The sequence below is a fragment of the Eptatretus burgeri genome, chromosome 5, assembly GCF_056783735.1.
Source record: "Eptatretus burgeri isolate ZD-2024b chromosome 5, Ebu_testis_v1, whole genome shotgun sequence".
Taxonomy (NCBI): Eukaryota; Metazoa; Chordata; class Myxini; order Myxiniformes; family Myxinidae; genus Eptatretus; species Eptatretus burgeri.
The window spans coordinates 61,875,259-61,899,834 of record NC_140965.1 but is presented as its reverse complement, the minus strand read 5'-3'; the positions used below and the strand labels follow the sequence as shown (position 1 = coordinate 61,899,834).

At 43.4% G+C, this 24,576-nt stretch overlaps 1 protein-coding gene across 6 annotated transcripts in view; it reads left to right on the top strand.

Moving 5' to 3' along the window:
* The first annotated feature begins 1,079 nt into the window (after window positions 1-1,079).
* Window positions 1,080-24,576, top strand: part of LOC147026534 (patatin-like phospholipase domain-containing protein 7) — a 243,036-nt gene continuing 219,539 nt past the window's right edge. For 4 of the 6 annotated variants that reach the window (XM_085882013.1, XM_085882011.1, XM_085882012.1 and 1 more), the window contains exons 1-2: window positions 1,081-1,316; window positions 7,953-7,988. In XM_085882013.1, the coding sequence (XP_085738139.1) occupies window positions 1,301-1,316; window positions 7,953-7,988 (52 nt within the window). In that variant the 5' untranslated portion in view covers window positions 1,081-1,300. Of the gene's footprint in view, window positions 1,317-7,952; window positions 7,989-24,576 lie in introns of all 6 variants that reach the window. The other 2 variants (XR_015058386.1, XM_085882010.1) reach the window with 2 other exon arrangements.

The window sequence follows — 24,576 nt, the reverse complement described above, 5'->3', positions numbered from 1 at the left end:
ATCATCGTCATAATTGTCTTCATCGTCATCATCATTGTCGTCATCGTCATCATCATCGTCGTCATCGTCATCATCATCATCGTCATCATCATCGTCATCATCGTCATCGTCATCATCGTCGTCATCGTCATCATCATCATTGTCGTCATCGTCATCATCATCATCGTCGTCATCGTCGTCATCGTCATCATCATCATCGTTGTCATCATCATCGTCATAATTGTCTTCATCGTCATCATCATCATCATCATTGTCGTCATCGTCATCATCGTCATCATTGTCTTCATCGTCATCATCATCATCATCATTGTCGTCATCGTCATCATCATCATCATCGTCATCATTGTCGTCATCGTCATCATCATCATCGTCATAATCATCGTCATCATTGTCGTCATCGTCATCATCATCATCGTCATCGTTGTCATCATCATCATCGTCATAATCATCGTCATCATTGTCGTCATCGTCATCATCATCGTCATCATTGTCGTCATCATCATCGTCATAATCGTCATCATTGTCGTCATCGTCGTCATCATCATCCCTGCAATCGCCCGATCTTTACATCGTTGTAATAATGAACTTCAGTGAGTTCACCGACTTGACAAGAGCAGACTGATGGAAGCAAGGTGGAAGCGCTCGTTACACCAGCGCTTGTCTCATCTTGACGAAAATTCATTTGTCTTGGCTTCGACTACTTCCTGCGGAAGATTGTTCCAATCATATCCCATCATTTATCACAGCCCCAGCCACAGCCCCAGCCCCAGCCCCAGCCCCAGCCCCAGCCACAGCCCCAGCCCCAGCCCCAGCCCCAACCCCTTTCATCGAACACCGACCCCTCCTCGCGTCAGCCCCCACCGCTACTACCCAATTGCGTACGCAATATATAAATATCGTACGTTGGATATGCCAGTGATGTGGATGGTTTTAAGGGCGGTGTATAGGCTCAACAGCGGTCAGTACGCCGACCCGTCAGTTTATTAAGAATCAAATTAAAGGGGGGCGGGTAAAAAAAGAAGAGAGATATGTGTTTATTAACTGTACAAACCTGAACTCGAATAATGTGTGAATATATTATTCATTCGGAGCGTTCTTCGTTCTGTTGAATGTTGTGAGTCACATCAGGTCGCTCAACATGTACAGTGTTTGGGCTTGAACGACGTGACCCGGCGATTTGTTCCCGCGTTTATCCGGCTCAATAATCACCTTCACCTTCACGTTCTGATTCGCACCTGTGGACGACTCGACGTGCGTGTGGGGATCGATGTGGACTCGTTAAACCCGATCACGGGCAGCGATGGGGAGTGCGGACGGTGAGTGCTGGTCTTGTTTATTCTCGCCTCGAATTGAATAAGGTGTGCGTCTCCGTGTCCGTGAAATCCGCCTGCGTCAGTCAGTCAGTCAGTCAGTCAGTCAGTCAGTCAGTCACCGTGTGCGTGTCAGTGTCTGTGTGTCTGATTTCGTCGAGTTCTCCAGCAGCAGCAACAACCTCGTTAAGATTTTGAATTTTGTACAATATCTTCGAAGAAATCTGCATTTTTGCCTCATTCTTTTTAATATCTTTGTAATCGCATCACAACGAGCTCCCTTCCAAGGAGCATGGGCGCAGGAGGCCATTAGATTCGGCTCATCAAAGCCTGTACTGTTATTGGCAACCGATGATTGTTTGTCCGTGCTCTATCCTTTTGAATGTTGAGCTTCAAGCAACGAAGCAGCACGTACCATTTACAAAAAAAGTTTTTTTTTTATTTGGTTTTAACTCGCCCAAGGTTCGAACCACCGACCTCCCAGATTTCGAGTGAATACTCCAACTCTCCAGACCGCAGAGTGTGATTAAAATCCTGAAACGGTGGAAACCCCTGCTCGGGAACCCCGTGCCGAACGAGGTAAAACCATACCGGGGTCTGGTCAAACCCCTGCTCGGTAACCCCGTGCCGAACGAGGTAAAACCATACCGGGGTCTGGTCAAACCCCTGCTCGGGAACCCCGTGCCGAACGAGGTTAAACCCCTGCTCCGTAACTCCGTGCCGAACGAGGCAAAACCATACCGGTTTCCGGTTTAACCCCTGCTCGGTAACCCCGTGCCGAACGAGGTAAAGCCATGCCGGTTTCCGGTTAAAACCCTGCTCGGTAACTCCGTGCCGAACGAGGTAAAACCATGCCGGTTTCCGGTTTAACCCCTGCTCGGTAACTGCATGCCGAACGAGGCAAAACCATACCGGTTTCCGGTTTAACCCCTGCTCGGTAACCCCGTGCCGAACGAGGTAAAGCCATGCCGGTTTCCGGTTAAAACCCTGCTCGGTAACTCCGTGCCGAACGAGGTAAAACCATGCCAGTTTCCGGTTAAACCCCTGCTCGGTAACTGCATGCCGAACGAGGCAAAACCATACCGGTTTCCTGGTAAACCCCTGCTCGGTAACTCCGTGCCGAACGAGGTAAAACCATGCCGGTTTCCGGTTAAACCCCTGCTCGGTAACTGCGTGCCGAACGAGGTAAAACCATGCCGGTTTCCGGTTAAACCCCTGCTCGGTAACTGCATGCCGAACGAGGCAAAACCATACCGGTTTCCGGTTTAACCCCTGCTCGGTAACCCCGTGCCGAACAAGGTAAAGCCATGCCGGTTTCCGGTTAAAACCCTGCTCGGTAACTCCGTGCCGAACGAGGTAAAACCATGCCGGTTTCCGGTTTAACCCCTTCTCGGTAACTCCGTGCCGAACGAGGTAAAACCATGCCGGTTTCCGGTTAAACCCCTGCTCGGTAACTGCATGCCGAACGAGGCAAAACCATACCGGTTTCCTGGTAAACCCCTGCTCGGTAACTCCGTGCCGAACGAGGTAAAACCATGCCGGTTTCCGGTTAAACCCCTGCTCGGTAACTGCGTGCCGAACGAGGTAAAACCATGCCGGTTTCCGGTTAAACCCCTGCTTGGTAACTGCATGCCGAACGAGGCAAAACCATACCGGTTTCCTGGTAAACCCCTGCTCGGTAACTCCGTGCCGAACGAGGTAAAACCATGCCGGTTTCCGGTTAAACCCCTGCTCGGTAACTGCGTGCCGAACGAGGCAAAACCATACCAGTTTCCGGTTAAACCCCTGCTCGGTAACTGCGTGCCGAACGAGGCAAAACCATACCAGTTTCCAGTTAAACCCCTGCTCGGGAACCCCGTGCTGAACGAGGTAAAACCATGCCGGTTTCCGGTTAAACCCCCGCTCGGTAACCCCGTGCCGAACGAGGTAAAGCCATGCCGGTTTCCGGTTAAAACCCTGCTCGGTAACTCCGTGCCGAACGAGGTAAAACCATGCCGGTTTCCGGTTTAACCCCTTCTCGGTAACTCCGTGCCGAACGAGGTAAAACCATGCCGGTTTCCGGTTAAACCCCTGCTCGGTAACTGCATGCCGAACGAGGCAAAACCATACCGGTTTCCTGGTAAACCCCTGCTCGGTAACTCCGTGCCGAACGAGGTAAAACCATGCCGGTTTCCGGTTAAACCCCTGCTCGGTAACTCCGTGCCGAACGAGGTAAAACCATGCCGGTTTCCGGTTAAACCCCTGCTTGGTAACCCCGTGCTGAACGAGGTAAAACCATGCCGGTTTCCGGTTAAACCCCCGCTCGGTAACCCCGTGCCGAACGAGGTAAAGCCATGCCGGTTTCCGGTTAAAACCCTGCTCGGTAACTCCGTGCCGAACGAGGTAAAACCATGCCGGTTTCCGGTTTAACCCCTTCTCGGTAACTCCGTGCCGAACGAGGTAAAACCATGCCGGTTTCCGGTTAAACCCCTGCTCGGTAACTGCATGCCGAACGAGGCAAAACCATACCGGTTTCCTGGTAAACCCCTGCTCGGTAACTCCGTGCCGAACGAGGTAAAACCATGCCGGTTTCCGGTTAAACCCCCACTCGGTAACTGCGTGCCGAACGAGGTAAAACCATGCCGGTTTCCGGTTAAACCCCTGCTCGGTAACTGCATGCCGAACGAGGCAAAACCATACCGGTTTCCTGGTAAACCCCTGCTCGGTAACTCCGTGCCGAACGAGGTAAAACCATGCCGGTTTCCGGTTAAACCCCTGCTCGGTAACTGCATGCCGAACGAGGCAAAACCATACCGGTTTCCTGGTAAACCCCTGCTCGGTAACTCCGTGCCGAACGAGGTAAAACCATGCCGGTTTCCGGTTAAACCCCTGCTCGGTAACTCCGTGCCGAACGAGGCAAAACCATACCAGTTTCCAGTTAAACCCCTGCTCGGGAACCCCGTGCTGAACGAGGTAAAACCCCTGCTCGGTAACTCCTTGCCGAACGAGGTAAAACCATACCAGTTTCCGGTTAAACCCTTGCTTGGTAACCCCGTGCTGAACGAGGTAAAACCATGCCGGTTTCCGGTTAAACCCCCGCTCGGTAACTCCGTGCCGAACGAGGTAAAACCATACCGGTTTCCGGTTAAACCCCTGCTCGGTAACCCCGTGCTGAACGAGGTAAAACCATGCCGGTTTCCGGTTAAACCCCCGCTCGGTAACTCCGTGCCGCTCCAACCTGTGAGTCCAAAACACATTCTGTCGCTGGGACGTTGCCATTGATTATAATTTACAGTGAATCGTTTTTGTGAGGAATTGAAAATAAACCGTCATCGATTAAATGATCTCAGACGTTTCCATAGATGTTTGCAGGAGTTTCGTTCTTGAAAAACTCCGCGATAAGCAAAGTTAACACCTCATGGGGAAATGTTTGGGGGGAACCAACGAGAAAATTTATGAACTTTTTTTTGCCTAAAACTACAGCAGTGAAAATGAAAAACACTTCAAATTTTACTTTTGATGATTATGATGATGGAGGGCGTTGGAGGTTATCGAGATGACGTCGACGTCACTGGCTTTGGGTTGTCAGGGTCATCAGACTTTGTGAAGGAGGAGGTGATCTTTGTCTGTTTTTTCCTCCTTCTGCATGTCCTTATGGACGTCCGTTTAAGGTGCCATGACAGCGTCCATCTCGTGCTTGAATTTCAAGAACCTCTTCATGAAGACTAGCGAAAACCTCTCAAGATATGTTCCTCATTCTGCTTTATCCCACGTGTTCTCTTTCACGTTCCTCATCTTTATCTTGTAAATATTCGCTCCCTCCTCGCTTCAAAAATAAACAAACATTTTCACCCGGGTCGGGGAAACCAGAACTCATTCTGCCTCTTCTTTTCTTCCTTTCTCATTACCTCCCAATTGAACCAACATTCCTCATATAATAGTTGAATTAATTTGCTTCTTACTTTGAATGCTTTTAATAACATTGTGTGATGCTTCATTTGCCTTATTTCACCAAAAGCTCCACCTCCTCCTCCTCCTCCTCCCCATGATGTAATTAAAAGACTCGCGAAAACTAAATTGCACAGTATCACACAATAACGAACTAAATCCCATGATATCATGTGATAACAGTCCATGCGCCACAATATCGAAATAGCAACTCTGTCTGTGATTGAGGCCGGCGTGAGACGGAGATGCGGTGTTGTGTATTCCCCCATGCCAGACTGTGATAGAGTGGGGGGGCCCATGACACGATCGGCACATTTTACGGCAATGATCCAGCCACGATTGAATGAAACCGCGATGCGGAAACCCACATTCATGGCTGGTCTGCTGTACTTGCAAACAACCCGTCCTGAAAACACGGCTTTCAAAATGAGGTAATCTGCCTCAGAATGCTCGGCATGTTCGGGGAACCATAAAGTACTGTACTGTACTGTATATCGTGTGTCCTAGATAATAGTTAGCTGAAATAGCTCACAAAGCTTCGAAAAGAAGCCTAAAATACTTGGAAATGTACCTGTGAGAAAGGGTCTGCACGACGAAAGGGTTGGAGAACTTTCTGAACTTCCCCAAAAATCTGATAGCTTGCATCTCCCTGTACTGTGTGTGTACTGTAAACTCCTGAGGACATGGCCCGAAGCCCCAAAGTGCAAGGACTGAAGGTGTGTAGATGGTAGAAGGTTCAGCCCAAACCTTCTACCATCGTTCTCAGTGAGTGGACTTTTGAACCTTGTTGGATTACCTCACGCGAACATTGGCAGGCCTGGTGATTTATATAATGGAGTCTGCAATTGGAAAGCCAATGTTGTCACTGGTCATTTGTCATTACCAACGTTCAGGTAGATTTTCCAGAGGGAGACACCGTACCTGGTTTGGGTGCTTAACACCGGTGGAAAGGTCATATCTGGGATTTGTGAATGCACAGGGTAAGTTTAAAATGAAATTTACTCTGAATCATGTTTGGGAGGAAGGGGTGGAGGGTTATTTGGGCTGTTATAAATATATATAATTTTGTTTGGTTCCGAGTCGACAAGAGAAATTGCACGACATTTTTTGCATCGATTGGTAAAGGAGGAGCGTCCGTGCATGTATGTGTGTTACATCCACTGCTGCCACCAGCGTGTATTAACAGGAAATGAAAGGAACTTGACACCACTCATCCACAGATATTTCTCGCGTTTCCTATATGTCCGTGAGTCCGATTTGCATGCAGGAAACAAATGATTGCGATTAACCATTTTGATAACGCCACTCTTTCATCTAAATGCTGATAATCATGTTAAAAAGACGATTTTAATTCCAGATCTTATGCAAACAATGGCAGGTTAAAAGTGCTCGACGGACAGAAGCCAGCCAATGAAACCGCATGCATACAGCGAATGCACGAAGGACCTCGTTGGCATCTGTACATCATTTTGAAAGTCCCCTATTCCCCCACGTCTATTCCCCCACGTATTCCCCCACGTTTACAAATGGTATATTTTATGATGACTTATAATACCGGCATCCTCCATGGTATATTTTATGATGACTTATAATACCGGCATCCACCAGGAGCAGCGCTATATGATCTACATTTACTAGAGACGATTGTGGCACTCCCCCCACCCCAAACTCGAGGGACTGTGAATATATATTTTTATTGCCGAAAACCAACCCAGACTACAACCACCGGTTTTCAATTAAGACATTCCAGTGGCTTTGGGATGGTTAGAAGTCAAACACAACCAAACAAACACTTCTCAAATACGAAACTTTCAAAAGGACGTAATTTGCCATAGAATGCTCGGCACACATGTAAATAACCCCTGAGCAGCGATGTTGATTCGGGCATGTTTCTGTATTTCGTGGGTGCGAGAAAAGGATTGCTATCTAAAATGGCTCACAAAGCTTCTGAAAGAATCTGATGATAAATTGTAAGGTTGGGGATTTTTTTTTTAATGGGAATCTGCAACTGGAAAGACAATGCTGTGCGTCATTACTAACAAAGCAATGGCTACCGACTCTTCGACAAAGGACATTTTCATAACGTGAAACGCACAAATCTTGTTCCAGCTATTATCTGGTTTGGGTGCTTCTTAACAGCAACGATCAAATCATATATTGAGCTTGTGAATGCACATAACAGCATAAGTTTAAAATCGACTTTCAAAATGATGATATTTATGATTAATCATGTCTGGAGCGGTAGTGGGAGCTGTGATGACTGTTATAAATGTCTTGTTTGCTTGGTTTCCAGGCCATGGGAGAAAATATTGTACTCTTTTTGCATCTATTGCTAAAACAAGGTGTATGTGTGCTCACACTGCCTGACAGGAACTCGACACCTCTCATCCATGGATTTTTCTCGTAATTCCTATATTTTTGCAAGTGTGATTTGCGTCCAGGAACACTAATTACAGTTAACCATTTTGAAATTGCCACTGTTTTTGTTTAGATGCTAAAAATTCTGTTAAAAAGACAATTTCTCGATTCCACACTGGCAACGGCAGGTTAAAAGCACCCGCACAATCAGAAGTCAGTCACTGAATACGCACACTGCGCATGTGCGAAAGGCCTTGTTGGCATTCATAAGTCACTCGAAAGTCTCGTATTATACATGGTATGATTAGTGGTTGCTAAGATGCTTCCCTGATAACCTGTTTAATTATTTGTTTGCAGATACAGACGCATCACCCATGTCTCTTCCAGAAGGAGGTAAGAAGATGAACAATTTGGATAGAAAACTACATGGAACACGTTGCTAACCATTTCTATAGTTTGACCCTAACGAGGTCGTAAACGCTTACTGAAAACCTTGTTAGGATAAAACTCCCGAACAATAACTTTGTGTTCTAAACAAACGCAATTGCAAATAAACAATTTGAGAAAGGTACAATTGTTTTAAAAAATCCAAACTGTTGCCAAAAATGTAATTACTTATCTTTTGTTACGTTTGAAATTGGATTTTTGTGCTATGGCTGTGAAGTGGTGCTGGTACTGCAAGGTAAGGTTTACTGTGCGTTTGGTACGTTTTTGCTGGTACCGAAAGCGTTGGTTACATCATTACCAAAGTGCCAATTTTAAACCAAATATATACAACTAAATCAATAACGTAAAAATAATCAGCACTGCAGCAAAGAAGCTAATATAAAGAAAAATTTTCCCCTTTGTCATCTTTTATGTGCTTCAGGTTTCTGATTATTCAGAAGGATTTGTCAGATTGTAATTAACCTACCTACCCACTAGTATTACCTGTGTACATGATGAACAAAAAACACACAACAAAGTGAACATAAGGTGTCGATTAACACAGTTCCTCTACTCTACAATTGAGCAAGGCTTATGGAAGAGCAACGGTGAAGTGACAGCGGAGGTAGCAGGGAAACAATTGCACACATCTAGCAAGCGAAAATTGGAACACCATTTATTTTTCATAAAACACAACCATGTCAATCCATAGAAGAGAGGAAAGGGAAGAAAAGTATTTACAGAAGCACAAGGTTAAAAAAAAAAAACAACGTATTACAGTCCTTGATACATTTCTTAGAAAGTTAAGACCAATTCTGAGTCCTTGGCAACACACAAGGCCTCATTAATGCACCATTTCCATTCAAAAAGTTTGTCATTCTCTTTGCTCACATGGTAGTTAAACTCTTACCTGAGTCTTGCTGACACCAGCACTTTAAAAATAGGATGACATCGTAACCATAACTTTTATAAATTTTAATTTTCCTTGACTTGTAAATTGCATATTTTGCAATGGCAATTGATAGGTTCAAGAGAGCACCAGAGTTTTTACTGGAGGGAATAAAAGATACACCAAAGATAAACATATGTGAAGTGAAAATAAAAGATGATTTGTGAGATAGATGTGCAATCACAGAAAACAGAGGTGCTCATCTTGATCCTCCTCCTGCTCGTAAATGGGGAAAGTTACCAGCACTGAAACATTAAGGTGTGAACAAAGGTGTTTGAGGGGAGAGCCCAATGTGTTAGCCTCCATTAGATATCTGCTAGGAACCCATAAATGGTGGAACAAACTTTGCCACAGTGGAGTAGAAGGAGACCCCGGTCCTAAGCATTCTGAACACCAGGCTGTGCAGGTCGCTCCAGAGAGGGATGAGACTTGTTTTATTCTGACGAGTTTTTGAATACTAGCCTTATTTACCAAGTGGAAAGGAGAAAGAAAACCTTCATCATGAGACTGGAAAGAGGGAAGCACCTTAATTTTGGGGGAAAGATAGCCGAAAAATCATTCACGTTTCTGGCACCTTCCCAACCAATGTTTAGGTGCCTGAATTTCCTTATGATTATATGTACTACGATTTGAGAAACAATTTGAACAGATCCTATGCTCAAATTAGTCGCCACTGTCCAAGCAGACCTATACCACCGAGTACCAGATGCGTCCATTAGGTCACACACTTTGCTTACTCCTCAAATGAATTTTTTGATCAAGGTATGACAATGAGGAATACATGGGAAAAAGCAGTTATGGAAGATAGGTTCTTGGAGGAACATAATGACAATTAGAAGCCTCAAGGCAATGATGAACCTCAAGGCCTTTCCAAGCTTCCAGCAAACTCTGATAAAATTTTGGAAGTGATACACCACCGACGCGATCAAGGTCCACCAAGAAAAGGTGCCGATCATAGTCTAATTCACCAACTTGTTGTCGCAAAAAGTGTGCAAAAAAGCACCAGAGCAGCCGCTCGGTGTGCAATAGTCCCTGCCCAGATTGTAGGTGAAAAGCCATATGCCGACCAGGCATCAATGACTCGTTGACCATTCCTCCTCCCCCCCCCATCCTTCTGATGATGGTGTACAATACACTGGGCCAAAGCCAGTGGTAGCCACTCCAAAATAAGTTATCAAAACTCGCTGGATGACAAAGATCAGTTCCTTGTGTGGCTGCAAAGTAATGACTTTATTCCACAATCTTGTTGCTATCAGTTTATTTATACCAACAGTGCAGCCTCTTATAAGAAAGAGACTGCAGTAGTCCTTCCCATGCTTTCAATCGATATGTTATCTGTTTCACCACTCCTTCCCAATTCTTAATTTCCATTTCATGATTGTTGAGATGAACTCCCCGGTATTTAACCCCATCCGTTTTCCATACTAAATTATGTGGGAGTGATGGTGGTGATATTTATGGTTTATTTTCATGATTGCTTCAAGTTAATAAGGTGACTTGAATCTACACCATAAAATTACACTTTTTACCCCTCAGCCAAATTGGCTAAGGGGTATTGTATCCAACTTGTGTCACCGGAGGAGGCTACAGATAAAACTTTTAAGCTATGGTGTACTGCAGCACCACTACTTGGGCATTTAATTAAGATGCAAATGTCATCAGCATAAGCTGTTGTGATGAATTTTGAACTACTTACAGCCCCCATGCCTTGAGGTATTCTCTGCCTGAAGGATGCCAGAAGTGGTTCAAGGGAAATTGCTTATAAAAGCCCAGAGAGGGGACAGCCTTGGCGGATACCCCTTCGAAAGGGAAAAGGGGAAAATAAACTGTTATTTCCTTTCGTCATACAGAAAGTGTTTGCAGATAAAAGCTTAACAGACAAAATGAAAGTTTCACCAAAATCTACCCCCTCAAGAACAGAAAACATGTATCTATGATCAACACGATCAAAAGCCTTTGTTTTAATCAAGAAATAATAACCAAAACCTTACATGTAAGTACTTATTACAGGAAATATCTCTCACAAAAAACAAATTGTCATGAATGGACCTTCTGGATGCACAACTGAGCTGACCACAGTTTTCATCCGGTTTGCTAATACTTTTGACAAAATGTTATCGTCGGTGTACAGTGAGGAGACAGGTCACCAATTCACGATGAGTTGAGTGTTCCCAGCCTTCGGCAACAGGCATACGACTGCCCTTCCACAGGACAAAGGAAGTTCTCCAACCCGAAGGCTTTTTTCAAGGACTTCAAGCAGATCGGGTCCCATCGGATTCCGAAAGGTCTTATAAAACTCTCCGGGCAACCCATCAATCCCAGAAGCTTTGCCATCTTTCAATCCTCGCATGGCTGCTTCAAGTTAATCGGCTGAAATTAAAAAGTTCAGTGTGTGTTGCTTGTCTTCCTCAACTTTTGGAATTCTAGTAATGAGCTCCTGTTTCACCTCATTACTGATGCCCTAGGGGGAATACCAGTTGGAGTAAAAACCCTTCAAACCTGCCTTGATCTCCTTTTGGGAGGTCACCATCATCCCATTCGCAGTAACTAGCAGATTAATTTGTTGTGAGTTTTTAACAGAGTTCTCCAAGCTAAAGAATTCCTTATTTGACCTGTCCAAAATATAAAAAGGTATCAGGGTATCCATTGCCCGCTTCCAAACCATTTCAGTCAGTAACACCCTTTTCGTGACCGATCGCATCAAAATCTTTTCCAGCCCCATTAATATTCTGTTGGAAAGCTGCAATTTAAGCCTTCAATGAGCTAATCGAGATACCTTGCGTTTTAGTGGAATAAAGACTATACTGTTGACAAAATGATTTGACTTAACACTTCGCAAGGTCCCACCACATTTGAAGACATGATCAAGCGGACCAATACCTGCTACCACCTGATGTGAGGGTTAAATTAAAGGACATTGAAAACAAGTTATGATCTGTAAATCCTGTTGGATGTATTTGGGTAGTGGATACCATATTCAACATTGGCTTGTTCACATAAAATCTGTCATGCCTTTCCATTGATGTGATGCTATCACAGCATCTGCACCATGTGTAACCCCATGAAGTTGGATGCTGCAACCTCCATATATCCCAAAAACCATTGTTCTTGATGAGGTTTTCTAAAACCTTTGCAGAAGCAACTACTGTCTACTTTGGATTTGTTAACCTCTTTATCGTCATCCTTTATTGTAATGAGGGGTGAGGCACATTCATTATTGTCAATCAGCATCCTCGACTGCTCTTTGTCATATGGTACAAGGCATCCACCATCACTCACAATGGTACACTTGGTAGCATTTTGAATGTCTTCAACATGAGCAAGGGGCAGAGTCCTACCCTCAACTATTGCATCACTATTTTGCTCATCTTTTGAAGGGTCATCAGGGTGGTCTGTGGTACAATCTGTCTGTACTAGAATAATTTTATTTCCTTTGCCTTCATTCTCGACGTTCAAAAGAGGACGTTTTAAGTTCCTCCTAAACTCGGTCTCCATCATCTGTACCTCATCACAGACAATTTGCTCCTGAGGGTGCAGCCTCTCTTCCATATCATCTAGTTGCTCTGCTACTGTACTAACCTTGTCACTGCTACCACAATTTCCCACACCCTGGTATTCCAGTGTGGACCTCTGTACTGTATTTGGCTCATTTACAGGGTTTTAAAAGCCATTTACAGGAGAGACACAGACACTGGCAAATAAGGGGGTAATGAAGACCATGGGGGGATGACATGAGGTGGCTGTGCCCTGCCTGTTTGAAGCCTTGGAGGAAAGAGTGGGAAAGATTAACTTCTGGAAGGCTGTCCCATAGACAGGATAGGTAAGGAACAAAGGTGTTGAAGTGTGTTGTCCTTGTGGATTTCAGAAGTTTAATCAAAAGGTGGTTATTGGAAGAACGTGTGCATCCTGGAGTTTCTAGGGAGGTTTAGTGGACCGAGAGTTGAGGGAGCACTATCTGAGAGTGTATGGTATTCAATATATATATATATATATATATATATATATGTGTATATATATATATATATACAGCATGTCGATCAGATGGTTCTGTGATTTTGTACGGTAGTAAACAGAAGTACGACTTAAGCCTGTACGCCACTATGCGGAGACCCGAGGACCTAATATTTCACAACAAACTAAAAACTCACAAAATTTGAAGATATTTTAAATAAACAATTCATTATAATATCAATTAAATATCATTTTTATCCATCGATAATATGAATTGTTCTCCTGGGATCTGTGCATCCATCCACGATCTATGTTCTAATGAAGTGCAGTAGGAATAATAAAAACAGCACCGTGCGGGAGTGTAGGTAATCTCTCCAAAGCTCTCGGAAAGCCTTAAAATGCATCATGATCGGTTTGATTGTGAACAGATATACGGACGGACGGACATCGAGACCGTTTTTATTCGGTCATCATGAAGGTACTGCTTGATATTACGCATTGAATTAGAGATATGAATACTCAAGTGAGTTTATTATATGTCTATGATTGGTAGCTTATTGACAGCTCAATAACATGAGCAATTTACTATGGCGTATAGTGATTAATAATAACATACTCTAAAAAAGGTTTTACGCAGCGCATTATTCACAGTTCACATTGCTCACATTGACCATTCAAGACTAAGTTATTATACCAATAAATGAGAAATCCTGCAATGATCATTTACACATTAAAGTTAAAGTATTTCTTTGTAAACTGCGTTCCTGGTAATTTTGTTCGGAGCAAAAATGGTAATGTTTTTTTTTTTTGCTGCGTGCTCGCGAAAGTGCTACGTACAACATTCCGTGGGTAAATGAAGGAGAGCATAAATGTAAGCCAATGCGAGTGAATGTTTGGCCCTGTGCCTTGTTGATGGTGATGGCAAAACACGGTTTTACAGGAAATTGGATTATTTTGAATGCAAATGGTAGATCAGTATCAGTAGGTATAATGGGAATCCTTGGTATCATTCTGGTTTTCCCCTTCGACTGTCCATCCAGTAGCTCCACTTCGATGAAATTAGCACGTAGTTTAGTGACTACACAACGTGTACCATTCGTGAGTTCCGGAGGATCCAGAGAGCGCATTAAAATTATCGGGCACCCTACTTTGAGAATGCAATGATGGGATGGAATTCCAGAAAGCTCGATTGAGTCCAGAAATTCCTAGGGATAATGAATGGCATCGTCTGGGTTTTGAGTACTGTAGATTGGCCTGGAAAATTTTCGATGATTGATTGATTTATCGCATTTACAGTTTCGTTTATGGGAGCTAATATAGCTTTATCCAAAAAGTAGGCAGAGTTATTGGCATTAGCATGAATGTCTGGATACACCACTTGTATCAAGGCTTCTGCACTGCCAACCGTTTCAAACTGGCTGAGGGAAACGTAATCGGGATGTTGAATGGTAGGTTGTAGACCTTCTCCGACTGAACGCAAGCAACCACATTCTCCTCCTGTTATTTGAATTCTCGAACTGCACGTGCACGACAACAGCTAACTGCTGATAGATCTGCTCATGAAAGAGCCAGGCAAGCAGAGTCAGCTGCAGAGAGACAGAGACAGAGACAGAGACAGAGACAGAGACAGAGACAGAGACAGAGACAGAGACAGAGACAGAGACAGAGACAGAGACAGAGACAGAGACAGAGACAGAGACAGAGACAGAGACAGAGACAGAGACAGAGACAGAGACAGACAGACACACAGACAGACACACAGACAGAGACAGACACACAGACAGAGACAGAGACAGACACACAGACAGAGACAGAGACAGACACACAGACAGAGACAGAGACAGACACACAGACAGAGACAGAGACAGACACACAGACAGAGACAGAGACAGACACACAGACAGAGACAGAGACAGACACACAGACAGAGACAGACACACAGACACACAGACAGACTTTTATGTCCTTTTATCATAAAATGTACAAAAAGAAACAAGTGATGCAACATTGTGCAGATTCAATCAAGACATGAATCAGAAACAAGAATAACTTAGGATGTTAAATTAATACAAAAGGAATAAATTTTCTCCTTCCACTCTGCACAATATTTCAATTTTACACCATTTGTCAAATGAAGCCATTAATTCGTGAACTCTCTCGATAAAACAGGAATTCCATTTTGAGACGGGCACACACAGAGCCTTTAAAGGCAAGCAGAGCGCTGCATTCCTGTGAATTAACACCAGAAATCATCCTCTTGCGAGTGATGTATATTGCGAGTTTCGCTTCAGCGAGCAGGAAATTAGCAACTTCAATTCCGACATTCTTGTTAGATACCGGTATGCAGAAAATAAAATAATGGAATGAAAAGCAAAAGCCTAATCTTTGGAAAAAAAGCTTCAAGAGTTTAAACATTGGGATCAACCTTTGACAACCAACATAAGCATGGAAAACATCCTCAGATTGATGGCAAAAAGGACATTCATCGGACGAAACAAGGTTCAATCTTTTGAGGAATACGTTTGAAGTCAAGGAATAGTGTGCGAGTCTCCACTGTATGTCTCCGGCACGTTTAGATACAGGTGATGTGTACGTGGAAGACCAGGTGGGAGATGATGGAACCCCTGTGGGCAGAAGCTCTTTCCAGTGGGTAGTCAGTGCATTATTGGGGTTGGCAGAGGTAATAACATTGAGACATTGCACATACATAGCAGTCTTTGTACATGTTTGTAGAGGCTTGATGGAAGGAGTGTTAGAAAAAACGAAATCAGGGAAGTCAGGTTGTGTTGTACTTGCACCTTCAACATCATGTGATGGAGGCCACGATAAATTAAAAATATTGAAAACTTTAACAATTGAACGTAGAATTAGTCCAATTACACTGAACAACAAATTTCAAAAACATTTTTTTACTGGAGATGTGTAAAGTAATTAAGACTAATTTGGGTACGCCGATTTCAAAAATCATAACCGTTTTGCTGTATCACGTCAGGATTTTCAGGAACAGAAATATTCCCATTGCCTAGAAGTCAGGATTTCAATGAAATTTACATATGTCTTTAACATGTCTATTTCGTACAATTGTTGTTAACTTGTGTTATATTTCTTTCTTTCAGATAAAGATGAGTAGGCGTTCCTGTACCAATCATCCTGACAACTTCTGTTATGTCTGTGGTCGGTATACCAAAAAAGATCAACAGCGAAGTATATCTACAGCAGTGAAAATGAAGGCCGCCTACTTTCACTACTTCGGGTGTAAGGTGGGGGACCAAGAACAGAGCTGGGCACCACACATCTGCTGCACAAGCTGTCACACAACCTTGACTCAGTGGTTGGTGGGCAAGCGCGCGAGCATGCCATTTGCGGTGCCCATGATACGGCGTGAGCCGCAGAATCATCATGATGATTGTTATTTCTGCTGCACAAGCATCGCCGGCTTCAACAAGAAGAATAAAGGTCACATCAAGTACGCTGACTGCGTCTCTGCTCGTAAACCTGTGCCTCATGATGACGAGAACCCCGTTCCAACACCTCCAGCTGATCAGAACATAGCTGTAAGCAGTGGTGAAGAGGATGGTGATGATGAACCTTTTGAACCCGACACTCAAGAACCACACCTTCTGAACCAGGGAGACTTAAATGATCTTGTAAGAGATCTCTCGCTGTCAAAGGCAAAAGCAGAGCTGCTTGGATCAAGGCTGCAGCAGTGGAATCTACTTGAACCTAACACCAAGATATCCTTGTTCGGAGCACGTCACAGAGACATGGCTGAGTTCTTTGAGATGGAAGACACGATGACATTCTGCAGTGACATCAACGGTCTGTTGAAAGAACTTGGGTGTGATCACGATCCTGCAGACTGGCGTCTCTTCATCGACTCGGGGAAGAACAGCTTGAAGGCTGTTTTGCTCCACAATGGCAACGAGAAACCATCAGTCCCACTGGCTCACGCGTTCGGCATGACAGAGACCTATGAGACTATGCGGCAGCTGCTTGATTCCATCAAGTACAATGACTTCAACTGGCACATCTGCGGAGACTTGAAAGTGGTGGCGCTGTTGTTAGGGCTGCAGTCAGGCTACACGAAATACATGTGCTTCCTTTGTCTCTGGGATAGCAGAGACGACAAGAATCACTGGACGAAGAAAGATTGGGAAGAGCGAAAAGAGCATGTACCTGGTCGACACAACGTGAAGCATGTCGCCCTTGTCGACCCAGCCAAGGTTTTCCTTCCACCACTCCACATAAAGCTCGGCTTGATGAAAAGTTTTGTACGGGCAATGGATCTGAATGGGCGTGGGTTTTTATACCTCAAGGAATAGTTTGGCAACACCTTGTCGGAGGCCAAGATCAAGGCTGGTGTCTTTGTTGGACCGCAAATCCGACAGATTATGAAGGACGAAACTTTTCCGACAACTCTAAACCCCAAAGAGCTGGCAGCGTGGAGGAGCTTCAAAGCTGTGACGGACAACTTCTTGGGGAACGAGCGCGCGGACAACTATGAAGAAATAGTGCAGCAGCTGCTGGAGTCCTTCAGGAAACTTGGCTCTAGGATGTCCCTGAAAATCCATTTCCTACACCAGCACCTGAACTTCTTCCCTGACAACTTGGGAGCAGTCTCGGACGAGCACGGCGAGCGATTCCACCAAGAGATTTCACTCATGGAGACGCGTTACCAAGGGCGGCACAACCCGAACATGATGGGCGATTTCTGCTGGTTCCTGCATCGTGAAACTGACACAGAGCAGCACAAACGCAAAGCCAAATGCCTAAAGCATTTTTAATTACATTCTAGTGGAGTTTTTCTGTAATTTCTATAATTTTGAAGCATTCATGATGAAATAAATGAATAAATGAATTTTTGTAAATTTCATTGAAATCCTGACTTCTAGGCAATGGGAATATTTCTGTTACTGAAAATCCTGACGTGATACAGCAAAATGGTTATGATTTTTGAAATCAGCGTACCCAAATTAGTCTAAATCACTTTACACATCTCCAGTAAAAAAATTTTGTTGTTCAGTGTTATTCATGTTGATTTAACATTGCAAGCTTCCAATATCTGGTTCGGAGTCTGCCATTCAGAATATGTGTGATTGACAAAGTCTTCCACAAGGAAGAAGCCAGATTCAATGAAGGATTGAATGAGGGACCTGCTGTGAAAGAGGTTGTTGTAAAAAACAGGTTCACGGATTAAATTACTAAATTTATACGAATCCTTGTTTCGTACTGGAAGGAGGCATTGACTGGCATTTAGGAGACTTTGATAGAAGGAGGGCAGTAAGGAGGTGTCAACTCGCTGCAGATCAAGTAGAACAAGTTCAAGTCCACACTTGAGCTTGAGCTTGAGCTTGCCAGCTTGCAGGAGCAAACAGGAAGCCAGCGGCCGCCAGGACAGGACCTCCTTGTATAGAAGTTGATGCAAGGTAGTCAGTCGAAAGGACAGTATTTTGCTGGTAATGTCCACGAGTCCTTGACTGCCTTTTTCTATCGGGACACTCAGAAGATCTGCTCGGAGCCGGTGTATACCATTCCAAAAAAAGTTAACAAGGATTCGTTGCAAATTCAGGATTAGTGATTTGGGGGGTTGTAAGGCAATTATCCGATGCCAGAGTTTGGAAGCAGCTAAATTATTGATTATTAGCACTCTGCCTCTGTAAGATAGTAAGCTGGATAAACTTTTCCAGCAATTAAGGGTGTGAGAGATTTGATCCACCATCCGGTCCCAATTTTTTTAAAGAGAAAGTCACGTTCTCAAGAAAAACACCCAGATGTTTAACACCATCATGCCTCCACTGCAAGGCATTAGGCAGCGGAGGTGGGATAAATAACTGAAGGACCAAGGCACAACGCTCTACTCTTTCTCCAGTTAACAGCAGCAGAAGATGCAAGATTGAAATTTTGTAGAGCATTTGTAAGAGCAGCAATGTCAGATTGAGTATTGACAATCACACATAGATCGTCAGCATATGCAAGAACCTTAACTGAAGGTACCACTGAAAAACCAGAGAGCTTGTGGCGTAAATGAATGAGCAAGGGTTCAATGAAAAGGGAGTACAGGTACCCAGAAAGAGGGCAACCTTGTCCAATTCCTCGCTGAACTGGAAAAGGTGAACACAAACTGTTATTAATGTTTAGTAGACTGGAATTATTGTGATACAGCAACTTAATGCAGGAAATAAAGAAAGATCCAAACCCAAACCCTTTTAAAACTTCAAATAAATATGAATGGTCAACGTTATCAAAAGCTTTTTCTTGATCGAGAAAAATCAGCCCAGTATTGACGTTCTGACAATGGCAAATCGAAATCAAATCACGAACAGAAAATATATTGTTAAATATTGATCGACCAGGAATGCAATAGGACTGGTCAGGAGTTACAATGTGTCCTATTATAACTTTTAAACGATTGGCAAGTAATTTGGACAGGATTTTATAATCAGCAGAAAGTAGAGAGATTGGGCGCCAGTTCTCAACAAGTTGAAAGTCACCTTTTTGAGGTATTAGTGAGAGGATAGCACGTCTGCAGCTCAAAGGAAGTTCACCAGCTTGTATGCTTTCTTGAAAGACTGTTAATAGACATGGTCCCAGCAGATCCCAGAAAGCGCTGTAGAATTCTACTGGCAACCCGTCTAACCCAGGTGCTTTGCTGGTGGGCAAGGTTTTTAAAACACTTGTAAGTTCATCTAAGGTTATTTCACCTTCAGCAGTCAATTTCTGTGTTTCAGTAAGTGCAGGTAAGGAAGTAGTAAAATGATGCGTGTGGTTTAACAAAATATGCTTGGCAGAATAGAGGTTTGAAAAATAATTTTTAACAGTGAGTTTAATATCACTCGGATCAGTCAGCGTCTTTCCATCAGCAGAAAGCAAGGATAATATTTGTTTCTGATTTTTGGAAGTTGTTTCCAACTTGAAGAAGAAACTGCTGGGAGTGTTTAGTTGCTGTAGGTGAATCATTCTCATTCGAAGGAGTGCACCTTTTGCCTTCTCGACCAATAACTCGTTCAGAAGAGCTTTCTTTTCATGCAACATTTGCTGCTGTCTATTGTCATTAGAGGAGGACACTGTATTTTGCAAGTTTAGAATTTGTGTCTTCACTAATTCTATGTCAATGTCACGATTCAGAGTACTGTGTCGTGAGAAGTTTTGACAGAAAACTCCAATTTGAACTTTGGTATTGTCCCACCACTGACGTTGACAAGAGAACTTCTGATCGTTCGTGATGTAATGTGCCCAAAAGGTTTTAAAGGAAGTAACAAATAAATCATTTTGAAGAAGTGCTGTGTTAAACTTCCAATAAGGGCTCCCCCTCTTAACTCGTGGCAATTGAAACCGCATAACAACAACATGGTGATCAGAGAACCCAGATGGGAGAATTGAGGTGTTTAAGACAAGGTTAAGAAAATGATTGGAAACGTAGAATTTATCAAGTCGAGCTGAAGACACTCGATTGTTAGAACAGCCACACCAGGTAAATTGTTGTTGCGTCGGATGTTGCAGTCGCCAAATGTCAGTCAACTTGAATTTTGAAATGGAGCGAGCAAGAGCTCTCGTACTGGCTGCATGTGGCTCAGGGCCATTCCTATCAAGAGGGGGGTTTAGTGTACAATTAACATCACCTCCGAGACAAAGAAAGTGGTCAGGGGGGGGGGGATATTAGCAAGAAATGATTTAAGACAATCAAAAAAAGATCTTTCAGGATTTGTGCTGGGAGCATATAGATTGACAATGGTGAAAAGCTGCTGACGAATGGAAAAGGTCAGGGAAGCTAAATGTCCTTTTACAATTTCTTGGAAGGAGACTAAAGTTAAAGGAAGAGTTTGCTGAAAGTAGATGGCTATCCCGGCAATCGGACTTGAAAGACTGCTAAAGAACCAATGTCCTTTAAGAAATAATTCCCATTCAGCTGAAGAAGAGTCAGTGGAATGAGTTTCTTGTAGTAATAAGACATCAAACCTGTTGCACTCGATTAGTTGTTTAACTTGCACTTTGCGGAGAGAATTACAACCACCATTGATATTTAAGCTTGCAATGGATATTTCATCGAAGGTATGAAGAGGGGAAAGGACAGAGGTCATCAGGTAGAACAGCATCAACCATTATTTTTGAGTTCGTTCCGAGCACGACTTAAAAATTTCCTCAAACGATGACGTTGAGGGTCAGTAACATTGTATCGATCAGGTCTGGAAATCATTATTCGGGTCACTTGAATAAAGTCTTCTAGAACTGGAAAATTGTCTTTAATTTTGACATTCTTTTTTCGAAAACTTTTGTGCAAGAAGGTGTGAATAGTATCTGGGGAAATTGAAGAAGCGTCTTCGAGCTTGAGAGAAGAAGTATCGCTACCCGCATCACTTGAAACGGAGACAGAAGAAGATGTCCCGTCAGACTCGTATCCCCCCATACTATCTGCGGCAATACCCTGCTGTTCTTCAGCAGTGACTTGGTTAGATATCACAGGCACGGCTGCCTCCAAATTACAATCAATCTGTACATCCGGTGTGGTGATTTTGACTGGGGTAACTGTACATGGGAGGGAGGTTCCATCAATTTGACCGGGGACCTCAGATTCGTCAGGCACGGTGGGAGTACCATGTTTTGTCAGTTCGGGTCGGTGTTTTAGCATTATCATGACATTCGTAACACTGCTCTACGTTATGGGGAGAGGCCCCCTTTTGTGAAGCGGTACATTCTAGGGGGTCAGGAATACCCTGACCCCCTAGATATTAATGATTTGGTATCTACTCCATCATCATTATTATTATTATTGAGTAAAACATCCGATTTTTCCTCTTCTTCTAACAAGGCAAATTGGTTGGAAAGTGAGATTTCAGTGCCATTTATGCTCGTGTTGGTTGGTCGTTTCCCGGAGGGTGATACGTTTCTGACAAAAGACTTGCGTTTTTTAACTTTAGAAACAGTAACGAACCCCTCGTTTGTGGTGTCCATCTGTTCATTACAAGTGCTTGTGTCAACTCGTTCAATTACGAAAGGCCTATCTTGTTTATTTGTTGAAAAGGAAGCTGCAACATTCGACTGAAGCTCAACGTTATTTAGTGAGTTGGTGATATTAATATTAAGGCAAGGATCGTCACCAACAGAATCAGTAACGTTGGGAAGAGGATCGTTATGAGCAATGTCAGTGACATTGGAGGCAGAGACCTTACGAGCAGTGTCAGTAATGCTGGGGAGGGATCGTTACCGACTGAGTCAGTAACATTGGGGGGAGGATAATCATTTCGGGTGAAGGTGATAGTATTTGTCTGAAAATCATTACTAGGAGCATTGAGGGAAGGTTGTTTCTGACTGAGTGGACAGAACTGTTTCATATGTTCAATCACTCCACAACCAAAACACTTTAGGGTATCGGTAGAGACATATACTAGATAGTTATGACCATTTGAAGTGAACTTCATCAGAACGTTGAGTGAAGCATATTCTTTTTTAAGTACCATGAATACTTGTCTGCAGAAGCTCATGACATGGCTTACCCATTTGTCTTTAAAGCCGACAGGGAGCATTATTAATGGGGACACACAATCACCATAGCGCTGCAAGGCTGAAAGTATTATGTCATTCTTTAGGAACGGTGGGAGATTACTAATTACTACCCTTTGTACACAAGAGTCAAGGGGGTATGCCATTACAAATGTCCCAGAGTCAAGGGCCAAGCCTTGTTCAACAATTGGAGCAACGAACGCTTCATCAGATACAAAAATGATCACACGCTTATTCATACGTGAAGCAGCACGTACCTTTTCAAAACGGATTATGTTCCCGATTGCCATGACAATCGCTTCCACTGTAACACCTCCCGGTGGAGAGCAAGCTATACCGTGTTTACGTGATAAATGCTCGAATGCAGCATATTGCTGTGAACGAGCAGCCGCCATGTTTAAGTACACGGGGCCCAACCTCCTCCCTACCTCGGGAAAAGGGAGTCAACAAGGCACTCCAACTTCCTCTGACTTTGGGAAAGAGGGAGTTAACGAAAACGAACTTAAAAGAAGATAACAAAATAAATTGAAATAAAACAGGTTTAAAGCAGAGAGCAAAACCTCAAAGCAAAATCGATCCTTAACCTAAACGGGTAGGCCGTGCCCAAAGGGAGGGCCAGCTTTCACTCTTTCTCTCTCTCAACGATAACAGAGAAGAAAAACCACGAATAAAACCACCACAGAACACAACAGGAAGGAAAAGGGGAAGAGGGAGGGGGAGGGAAGGGACGAAAACGACATTGAAAACTCACCACAACACAGAGCAGCAGCCCACGGCGGCCATGGCACCACGCCCAGAAAACAAACGACCAGCAGGGGGCAAAAGACAGACAGACAGACAGACAGACAGACAGACAGACAGACAGACAGACAGACAGACACGGACGTCTTACTGCTGATATATCTGCTCATGAACGAGCCAGGCAAGCAGAGTCGGCTGCAGAGAGAGAGAGAGAGAGAGAGAGAGAGAGCGTCACACCGACGGGCGAGAGAAGCACAAAACTCACGTTCCAGCTTTCTGGGTCCGGGTTTTGGCAGGACATCAAGGACAGTTGCCACTGCTGCTAGAAACATTGAGTGGCTCAAGGCCACCTTCAACTATGACCTCTCTGAGTATTATGGCAGCATAAAGCCTTCCTTTAAATAAATCTGAGGAATAAAAGAAGCCTTCCTAATTTTCTCCATACAACTAATGCCTCAGTCTAACTAGCGTGAGGAGAATAGGGCAAATTTCCCAGGTATTACCAGGTACTTCAGCTGGTATATATATATATATATATATATATATATATATATATATATATATATATATATATATATATATATATATATATATATATATATATATATATATATATATATATATATATATATATATACATATAGCAGACTACGCGTAAGTTGGCAGCATGTAACTCGTCACTTCGCCTAAGTCTGCAGCGTCAAAAAGTCCAGAATTTATCTAATGTTAAATCCCTTTGAATAAAGTCTGTCAGTCGTCATCTCTAAGTCGTCAGATGTTGTCCGTTCCCATGTAATGGAAACTTAAGTAAATTACCACGCCTGACTCGTCATACAGAACTGCTGCCTCGTGAGAAGCCTGATTTCATGGAATCGTGATTAGTCCATGAGCTGGACAAGATATTGGTACCACCTGGGGGGAGTGAACGCCACTATGATTTTGTGAAAGTACTCGGTATATAGTTTCAGAAAATCCCATAAGCTAAGGCTGGATCCACAGCTTAATTGTAAAAATCAGCCTTTGAATGTTGGCATGTGCGTTCAAATTTGAGGACAAAATTTTGGGGTAGGGGAAATCAAAAATGCAATATCTCAATAAGTAGAAGGAATAATTAAACAAATGACTACTCGTATTTTTGCTAATCAAAAGTTTTATCATAATTATTTTTATGCAAATTAGGTCATTCTCAAGGTCACCAGAGGTCAAAATGTCACCATTTTTGGTGGGTGCCTAAAATCTGGATACCCATTTAAGAAAGTACCGTAAAAATATCCAAACATGGTATTTCCTGATTCAAAATGGGTCTTATTATAGCTGAAGGAGCTCAAAACCATTTAAAGGAAACAATATGAGGTTATATCTATCAACCGAGGTAGGACGTGGAATAATTGCGAACATGTATATCAAAAGATGAAA